The sequence below is a fragment of the Pristiophorus japonicus genome, chromosome 19, assembly GCF_044704955.1.
Source record: "Pristiophorus japonicus isolate sPriJap1 chromosome 19, sPriJap1.hap1, whole genome shotgun sequence".
Classification (NCBI taxonomy): Eukaryota; Metazoa; Chordata; class Chondrichthyes; family Pristiophoridae; genus Pristiophorus; species Pristiophorus japonicus.
Window position 1 is genome coordinate 3,063,788 of NC_091995.1, and position 10,184 is coordinate 3,073,971.

The 10,184-nt window shown below is 56.2% G+C and overlaps 1 protein-coding gene across 1 annotated transcript in view; it reads right to left on the reverse strand.

Annotated features, from left to right (window-relative positions):
• Positions 1-3,181: 3,181 nt before the first annotated feature.
• LOC139229626 (histone-lysine N-methyltransferase EHMT2-like) overlaps positions 3,182-10,184 on the reverse strand; it is a 151,925-nt gene continuing 144,922 nt past the window's right edge. The window contains 3 exon segments of the mRNA XM_070861136.1: positions 3,182-4,168; positions 7,958-8,133; positions 9,185-9,263. Coding sequence (XP_070717237.1) covers positions 3,988-4,168; positions 7,958-8,133; positions 9,185-9,263 — 436 coding nt within the window. The 3' untranslated portion in view covers positions 3,182-3,987.

Genomic DNA, 10,184 nt, shown 5'->3' on the forward strand with positions numbered 1-10,184 from the left:
GGAAGCGAGTTGCATTTTGTATCACTCCAGTATGTCCCAAAGCACTTTATTTTGCTTTTGGAGTGTAGCCACTGTTGTAATGTCGGAAATGTGGCAGGCAATTTGCACACAGCAAGCTCCCACAAAGAGCACTGTGATAATGGGCAGGTCATTTTTTTTTTGTTACATTGATTGAGGGATAAATATTGGCCCCAGGACACCGGGGATAACTCCCCTGCTCTTCTTCGAAATAGTGCCATGGGACTTTTACATCAGACCCTCAGTACTACCCCTCCGACAGTGCAGCGCTCCCTCAGTACTGCCCCTCCGACAGTGCGGCGCTCCCTCAGTACTGCCCCTCCGACAGTGCGGCGCTCCCTCAGCACTGCCCCTCCGACAGTGCGGCGCTCCCTTAGCACTGCTCCTCCGATAGTGCGGCGCTCCCTCAGCACTGCCCCTCCGACAGTGCGGCACTCCCTCAGTACTACCCCTCCGACAGTGCGGCACTCCCTCAGCACTGCCCCTCCGACAGTGCGGCGCTCCCTCAGTACTGCCCCTCCGACAGTGCGGCGCTCCCTCAGCACTGCCCCTCCGACAGTGCGGCACTCCCTCAGTACTGCCCCTCCGACAGTGCGGCACTCCCTCAGTACTGCCCCTCCGACAGTGCGGCACTCCCTTAGCACTGCTCCTCCGATAGTGCGGCGCTCCCTCAGCACTGCACTGGGAGTGTCAGCCTGGATTATGGGCTCAAGTCTCTGGAGAGAAACTTGAACCCACAACCTCCTGACTCCAGAGGCGAGAGAGAGAGCGCTACCCACCCAAGGACAAAATAACCGCAGAGCCGCGACGCCTCCCAACGGTCGAATAGCCCGCCCTCTCTCACCCACACGTGTGGAAGAAACGATTGGCTGAGCTATCAGCACCCGTGGACCCAGACCTAGACCCACTCCCCGATATAAGTAAGTGCCTTCGGTGGGAGGAGCGGAAGGTCAGGAGGGACGCACACCCAAGCTGGTCAGGCCTAGAAGCACTGCGATGGAATGAGCAGGCCCTCCGCTAAGGGGGCCAGGAATGGGGTGCACCGCACAAACTCTGCAAAGAGCGCTGACCCTTGGAGTATGTCGCAGTGTCTGACTCTTGCCCCTCACGGGGCCTCATGGTCTCAGGCCAGTGGAGAATCTCGAGAAAGACAGACCACCAAAACCGAGGAGGCAGTTAGTCGACAGACTCATCCTTGTTGGGAAGGTGGGGCGGGGAGGGGGGGATTAAAAATAGAGCAGCTTCACTCCTTCCCATTCACAGCTAAACTGTACACAAGGCTGCAACTGGTTGGGCCCAGATCTGTTCCCTGCCTGTATTAATGTCCCCCTCTCCAGGATTAACACCAGATCTGTTCCCCTGCCTGTATTAATGTCCCCCTCTCCAGGATTAACACCAGATCTGTTCCCCTGCCTGTATTAATGCCCCCCTCTCCAGGATTAACACCAGTCCTGTTCCCTGCCTGTATTAATGCCCCCCTCTCCAGGATTAACACCAGTCCTGTTCCCTGCCTGTATTAATGCCCCCCTCTCCAGGATTAACACCAGTCCTGTTCCCCTGCCTGTATTAATGCCCCCCTCTCCAGGATTAACACCAGTCCTGTTCCCTGCCTGTATTAATGCCCCCCTCTCCAGGATTAACACCAGTCCTGTTCCCCTGCCTGTATTAATGCCCCCCTCTCCAGGATTAACACCAGTCCTGTTCCCTGCCTGTATTAATGCCCCCCTCTCCAGGATTAACACCAGTCCTGTTCCCCTGCCTGTATTAATGCCCCCCTCTCCAGGATTAACGCCAGTCCTGTTCCCTGCCTGTATTAATGCCCCCCTCTCCAGGATTAACACCAGTCTGCTGCCTCTCCCCTCCGTCCATCGTTGAACGAAGGGGTCCAGATTAGAACACATGGTTTCGGAGATACACGAGAGCGGAGAGTGACAGCCTCTGGCTCGGGACCCGATCATACCCTCGGGAGTCAGGACAGACCCCCGCTGGGGAACAGAGGAGGGGAGGGTGGGACTGCTCGGAGAATCCCACTCCCAGGGCGGAGTGCGTGGCTGGGTTTGAGCGTCCTCGACAATGCGCTATATTGACACCGAGTCAGGGAGGGGGTGGGGGGGGGGGGGGGGGGGGAGAATTAAATCGCGGTGTGCGCAGTATTGTGGCAATAATAGTTGGGGGAGTGCGTCCCCCCTCCCCCGGGAACGTTCAGTTTTCTCGAGGCTCGACACTCGCCCAAACTCTAATTGGACCCACCGTACAACGAGGAGACACTTTAACTGAGAATCGCACTGAGTGCCGGACCCCCAACACCCCTGGAAACACAGTCTGACTTTCAATACGTATCTCGACCCTCTGACGACACTCCCCCCTCCCCCCATCATCTGGATCCGGGGATGGAGTATAAAAGCAGGGAAGTCTTGCTCCAGTTATACAGGGTATTGGTGAGGCCACACCTGGAATACTGCGTGCAGTTTTGGTTTCCATATTTACGAAAGGATATACTTGCTTTGGAGGCAGTTCAGAGAAGGTTCACTCGGTTGATTCCGGAGATGAGGGGGTTGACTTATGAGGAAAGGTTGAGGAGGTTGGGCCTCTACTCATTGGAATTCAGAAGAATGAGAGGTGACCTTATTGAAACGTATAGGATAATGAGGGGGGGGGGCTTGACAAGGTGGATGCAGAGAGGATGTTTCCACTGATGGGGGAGACTAGAACTAGGGGGCATGATCTTAGAATAAGGGGCCGCCCTTTTAAAACTGAGATGAGGAGAAATTTCTTCTCTCAGAGGGTTGTAAATCTGTGGAATTCGCTGCCCCAGAGAGCTGTGGAAGCCGGGTCATTGAATACATTTAAGATAGAAATAGACAGTTTCTTAAATGATACGGGAATAAGGGGTTATGGGGAGCGGGCGGGGAAGTGGAGCTGAGTCCATGATCGGATCAGCCATGATCGTATTAAATGGCGGAGCAGGCTCGAGGGGCCATATGGCCTACTCCTGCTCCTATTTCTGATGTTCTTATCCCCCTTCCTCTGACCACCCCTCAGTGACGGACAGACCCTCCCGCAACATTCCCCATCCCCGACAATACTCCGTGACCGATCGACCGACACTCCCATCCTCCCCCCCTCCACCCCCCACAACAACCCCCTCCTCAGACCAGCCCTGTAAACGCAGTCTGACTTTCAATACGTGTCTCGACCCCACACCCCACTCTCCCCTTTCTTTTGATTATTAACAACAATAAAAAAATTAAATTCACAGTTTAGGGGCAAAAGAGAAAATAATCCTATGACTATACCTCGTCCTTACGAGCAACACGACAGAGAGAGGAGAGAGAGAGAGAGACCCGGGCAGCTCATTCCTTGCATACTTCACCAGGGCACCAAAACACACACCGGATCAGCCCCGATCTCACCGAATGGCGGAGCAGGCTCGGGGGGAGGGCCACATGGCCCACTTTTGCTGCTATTTCCTATGTAAGAGAGGCGGACCGTATATCTAAAACCTCCAACAGAGCACATGTCTTCGATAGGAATCTCGCTTGCATCCTTGGGCAATTCTGCCGAATATCTTCGAACAAAACACTTTGGCTGGACGACAAATTCTCAACCATGAGGAAAATGAAAAAAAACTACAGACTTTTTCCCCCCACAAAGATTTGCAGCTGGGGGGAGGTCAGCAGAAATGGTTTTGGGGGAGGAGTGGGAGGGGGGCGCGGTGATTGTTATCTCAAGGCTATAGAGTTCTGACTGAAATAATTAAAATTAGGACAGAGAGAGACAGCTTCTTAACCGATAAAGGGGCAGGGAAGCGGACCCGAGTCCATGATCGGATCAGCCAGGATCATATTAAGTGGCGGAGCAGGCTTGAGGGGCTGAATGGCCTGCTCCTGCTCCTGTTTCTGATGTAGAGACAGAGAGAGTGGTGGTGGTTGTGGTGGTGTAGGGAGAAATCCGTGGGTTGAGACATTCTCACGAGGGCCCGATGAGAGTCAGGCTGCTTTCAGGCACGGTGTCGTGGTAGGCCTCAAGCCTGGCCAGCCGGCTTTGCTCCAGGGCGATGGCTTCCGCTGAATGCTTGCATTTCTCCGAGCCACACTGGCACGTGAAGTATTTGCACTTGATGTCCCAGAATCGGTCGCCGTAATCAAAGCTGAAAAAAGAAGAGAAGGAGGACTTTTTTTTTTAATGTTACAACAATTTGTATAGCACCTTTAACAAACATCGCAAGGCACTTCACAGGATGGTCAGGCGATAAAACATTTGACACAGAGCCCCATAAGTGGAAGTTAGCGCAAGTGACCATAAGCTTGGTTACAGAGGGAGGTTTTAAGGAGTGTCTTGAAGGAGCAGAGGTTGTGGTGGTTGTGGTGGTATTGGTGAGGCCACACCTGGAGTACTGCGTGCAGTTTTGGTTTCCATATTTACGAAAGGATATACTTGCTTTGGAGGCAGTTCAGAGAAGGTTCACTCGGTTGATTCCGGGGATGAGGGGGTTGACTTATGAGTAAAGGTTGAGAAGGTTGGGCCTCTACTCATTGGAGTTCAGAAGAATGAGAGGTGATCTTATCGAAACGTATCAGATTATGGGGGGGCTTGACAAGGTGGATGCAGAGAGGATGTTTCCACTGACGGGGGAGACTAGAACTAGGGGGCATAATCTTAGAATAAGGGGCCGCCCATTTAAAACTGAGATGAGGAGGGTTGTAAATCTGTGGAATTCGCTGCCTCAGAGAGCTGTGGAAGCTGGGACATTGAATAAATTTAAGACAGAAATAGACAGTTTCTTAACCGATAAGGGAATAAGGGGTTATGGGGAGCGGGCAGGGAAGTGGAGCTGAGTCCATGATCGGATCAGCCATGATCGTATTAAATGGCGGAGCAGGCTCGAGGGGCCGCATGGCCGACTCCTGCTCCTATTTCTTATGTTCTTATGTAGAGAAGCGGAGAGGTTTAGGGAGGGAGTTCCAGAGCTTGGGGCCCAGGCAGCTGAAGGCACGGCCACTGATGGTGGAGCGATTATAATCAGGGATGGTCAGGAGGACAGAATTAGAGGAGCGCAGACATCTCGGGGGGGTTGTGGGGCTGGAGGAGATTACAGAGATAGGGAGGGGTGAGGGGCCATGGAGGGATTTGTAAACAAGGATGAGTATTTTGAAATCGAGGCGTTGTTTAACCGGGAGCCAATGGAGGTCGGCGAGCACAGGGGGTGATGGGTGAGCGGGACTCGGTGCGAGTTAGGTCACGGGGCAGTGAGCACAGGGGGTGATGGGTGAGCGGGACTCGGTGCGAGTTAGGTCACGGGGCAGTGAGCACAGGGGGTGATGGGTGAGCGGGACTCAGTGTGACACGGGGGTGTCGCGTTTTGGATCACCTCTGCTTTACCGAGGGTAGAATGTGGGAGGCCAGCCAGGAGTGCATTGGAATAGTCAAGTCTAGCGGGAGCAAAGGCACGGATGAGGGTTTCAGCAGCGGATGAGCTGAGGCAGGGGGCGGAGACGGGCGATGTTACAGAGGTGGAAACAGGCGGTTTTAGTTATGCTGAGGGTGTGCGGCCGGAAGATCATTTCAGGGTCAAATACAACACCGAGGTCGCGTCTGTCTGGTTCATCCTCAGACAGAGGTTGGGGAGAGGGATGGAGTCAGTGTCGAGGGAACGCAGTTTGTGGCGGGGACCGAAAACAAAATGGCTTCGGTCTTCCCAATATTCAATTGGAGAAAATTTCTGCTCATCCAGGACTGGATGTCGGACAAGCGGTCTGACAAGTTAGAGACCGTTTCAAAGCTGAAAAATAGAGAAGGATTTTCTTAAAAAAAAATGCTTCAGCCCAAGTTGTTAGAATCTCGTCGGCTCTCTGTATATTTCTCAGTCCAAACCAGTCATTTCCCTTTCACCATCATTAAGCGTTCAGTGTGGTGCCCCGATCTCTCGCCGCTCCTTCGCCCCGACCTCGCTGCTCCTGCTGTGTCTGCCCACGCTCCAATCACCGACCTGGACCTTGCTGACGTCCAATCCAGACACCCTCTTCTCTGCCGTTGCCCTCGTGAACCAGCTCGCGTTGCTCCCGGCAGCGATCGGTCGCCACGCAGACCAGGGGCCGCTTGCCTTTTGTGGCCCCGACCTGCCGCTGGCCCCAGAAGAGCCGAGGGCCCAGGGGCAGCACGGGCCCAGCCCACACTGCGATATGTGAGCGCACTGGGTCCGTGCAGCAGAGCAGGTCTCCAGCCGTCCTGGTTAACCCTTGCCACTGGATAAAGGCCGAGCTCTGTCAAGCCCCGTGTGGTGGCTGATGTGTGACGGTCACCACACGTTAAAACAATCCAGGCTCAGGCATCTTCCACCCTTCAATTGGAGTTCAGGCCTGGAATATCGGGCCCTCCATTGGAACATCTGTGAATGCACCCCTTTTGGTGTGAAAGCAAGTGATCCTCGTTCGAGGGACCGCCTAAGAGAGAATCTCGTGGCTCTTAACGTGAACTTGGGTGAACTGCAAAGGCACATCAGGTTACAGGAGGGGGCCTTACAGCCCCTCGAGCCTGCTCCACCATTCAATGAGATCACGGCTGATCTTCGACCTCAACTCCACTTTCCTGCACTGTCCCTGTATCCCTCGATTCCCTTAGTGCCCCCAGGTTTATCGATCCGTGTCTTGAGGAGGGGGCTGATGGGCATTGGGGGTGGCAGTAGTGGTCACAATCCCGCACATTCCGGGTGACGTGCCGTGGAGGAGTGGGAAAGGGAAAATAGATGCAACTAAATAAAACGATCGCAGGCCATTGGCAGCGATTGAATAGACTCAATGGGAGGTAAAGCAGCAAGCTCACGCCGTTTTTCTCCAGCTCCCGGCCCGCCGCAAGTCCCGACACACGCACAAGGCCAGAGTATCTCCAGCCCGCTCAGCCTCACTGGTCCGTGCCCCCTCTCACCCCATCAGCATATTCTTCTACTCCTTTCTCACTCATGTGTTTATCTAACTTCCCCTTAAATGTATCTGTGTTATTCGCCTCACCCACTCCCTGTGGTAGCAAGTTCCACACTCTCACCACTCTCGCTGTCTCTCGCGCTCAGTCTGTCTCTCTCTCGCGCTCAGTCTCGGTCTCTCTTGCTCTCCCCCTCTCTTGCTCTGTCTCTCTGTCTCGCGCTCTCCCCCTCTCTCTGTCTCTCGCTCGCCCCCCCTCTCTCGCTCGCCCCCCCTCTCTCTCGCTCGCCCCCCCCTCTCGCTCGCCCCCTCTCTCTCGCTCGCCCCCCCCCTCTCTCGCTCGCCCCCCCCCTCTCGCTCGCCCCCCCTCTCTCGCTCGCCCCCCCTCTCTCTCGCTCGCCCCCCCTCTCTCTCGCTCGCCCCCCCTCTCTCTCGCTCGCCCCCCTCTCCCTCTCTCTGTCTCCCTGTCTCCCCCTCTCTCTGTCTCCCTGTCTCCCCCTCTCTCTGTCTCCCTGTCTCCCCCTCTCTCTGTCTCCCTGTCTCCCCCTCTCTCTGTCTCCCTGTCTCCCCCTCTCTCTGTCTCCCTGTCTCCCCCTCTCTCTGTCTCCCTGTCTCCCCCTCTCTCTGTCTCCCTGTCTCCCCCTCTCTCTGTCTCCCTGTCTCCCCCTCTCTCTGTCTCCCTGTCTCCCCCTCTCTCTGTCTCCCTGTCTCCCCCTCTCTCTGTCTCCCTGTCTCCCCCTCTCTCTGTCTCCCTGTCTCCCCCTCTCTCTGTCTCCCTGTCTCCCCCTCTCTCTGTCTCCCTGTCTCCCCCTCTCTCTGTCTCCCTGTCTCCCCCTCTCTCTGTCTCCCTGTCTCCCCCTCTCTCTGTCTCCCTGTCTCCCCCTCTCTCTGTCTCCCCCTCTCTCCTGAATTCACTGTTGGATTAATTGGTGCCGATCTTGGACTGACGGCTGGCCTGTGGTTGTGGCCTGGCCCCAGAGGTGGATCCCATCTCTCCACGGCCTGCCCTGTGGAACACCCACCCGAGCTCCTCGCCTGTCTTGATGTCCCGGCTGCTGAAGAAGGCGATGCGAGGAAAACGCAGGTCCTGGTGCAGCATGAAGACGCGGACAGGGATGATGTTCGGGTCGCACAGGTGATTGATGAAGCGGCTCACATTGCCATAGTAACGGGCGTCGATGCAGTACACCTCCCCGTCCTGGAACACAAGAACACAGTGACGCAGTTAACGGCAGTATCTCGCAGGGCGCACTGGCTGACCATATTCCTGTCGGTCCCGCCCCCGATCAAATATCCCATCTCCCCGCACCCCACAGTACTTTTATAACGAATAAAGAAAAGTGTTTAAAGCAAAAAGTTTTGCACACACAATTGTTCATAAATGCTCTCTGTGAATTTTGTCCGGCAGTGAGATTAACCTGAAATCCACAGAATCGTAGAGATTTACAGCACGGAAGGAGACCATTTCGGCCCATCATGTCCACGCCGGCCGACCAAGAGCTACCCGGCCTAATCCCACTTTCCCGCTCTCGGTCCGTAGCCCTGTGGGTTACAGCACTTCAGGTGCACATCCAGGTACTTTTTAAATGTGATGAGGGTTTCTGCCTCTACCACCCTTTCAGGCCGTGAGTTCCAGACCCCCACCACCCTCTGGGTGAAGACATTTCCCCTCAAATCCCCTCTCAACCTCCCCCCAATTACTTTAAATCTATGCCCCCTGGTTGTTGACCTCTCTGCTAAGGGAAACAGGTCCTTCCTATCCACTCTATCCAGGCCCCTCATAATTTTATACACCTCAATCAGGTCTCCCCTCAGCCTCCTCTGTTCCAAGGAAAACAACCCCAGTCTATCCAATCTTTCCTCATAGCTAAAATTCTCCAGTCCAGGCAACATCCTCGTAAATCTCCTCTGTACCCTCTCCAGTGCAATCACATCCTTCCTGTAATGTGGTGACCAGAACTGCACGCAATACTCCAGCTGTGGCCTAACCCAGTGTTTTTTACAGTTCAAGCATAACCCACCCTGCTCTTGTATTCCATGCCTCGGCTAATAAAGGCAAGTATTCCGTATGCCCCTCACCCCCTCCACTCTCCCCCCGACCCCCGCCCAACTCTTCCCAACCCCCCCACTCCAGTTCTCCCCCCACCCCGCCAGCTCTCTCCCCAGCCCCCACCCCCACCTCTCCCCTGCAACCCACCACTCCAAGCTCTCCCCACGCCAGTCAGCTCTCTCCGAAACAGCCTCGTTACCTTGTTATCCAGGTCGAACAGGTAGGAGTCATCTTCACGTACATCGGCCTCTGCATCTGAAATGATCTCGCCCACGTACCTGAATCACAGAGGGAGCTGTTACACACGGTGGCAGAGGGCGAGAGAGAGGGGGAACCAGAGGGCGAGAGAGAGGGGGAACCAGAGGGCGAGAGAGAGGGGGAACCAGAGGGCGAGAGAGAGGGGGAACCAGAGGGCGAGAGAGAGGGGGAACCAGAGGGCGAGAGAGAGGGGGAACCAGAGGGCGAGAGAGAGGGGGAACCAGAGGGCGAGAGAGAGGGGAACCAGAGGGCGAGAGAGAGGGGGAACCAGAGGGCGAGAGAGAGGGGGAGCGAGAGGGCGAGAGAGAGGGGAACCAGAGGGCGAGAGAGAGGGGGAACCAGAGGGCGCGAGAGGGTGCGAGAGAGGGAGCGAGAGAGGGAGAGAGGGTGCGAGAGAGAGAGCGGGAGGGCGAGAGAGGGAGGGAGCGAGCGAGCGAGGCAGCGAGAGAGGGAGCGAGAGAGGGAGCGAGAGAGGGAGCGAGAGAGGGAGCGAGAGAGGGAGCGAGAGAGGGAGCGAGAGAGGGAGCGAGAGAGGGAGCGAGAGAGGGAGCGAGAGAGGGAGCGAGAGAGGGAGCGAGAGAGGGAGCGAGAGGGAGGGAGGGAGCGAGAGGGAGGGAGCGAGAGGGAGGGAGGGAGGGAGCGAGAGGGAGGGAGGGAGGGAGCGAGAGGGAGGGAGGGAGCGAGAGGGAGGGAGGGAGCGAGAGGGAGGGAGGGAGGGAGCGAGAGGGAGGGAGGGAGCGAGAGGGTGCGAGAGAGGGCGAGAGGGGGCGAGAGAGAGAGCGAGGGGGCGAGAGAGAGAGCGAGAGGGCGTGAAAGGGAGCGAGAAGGCGAGAGAGGGAGGGAGCGAGAGGGAGCGAGGCAGCGAGCGAGAGAGGGAGCACGAGAGGGAGCGAGAGGGGGAACGAGAGGGCGAGAGAGGGAGCGAGAGGGCGAGAGAGAGG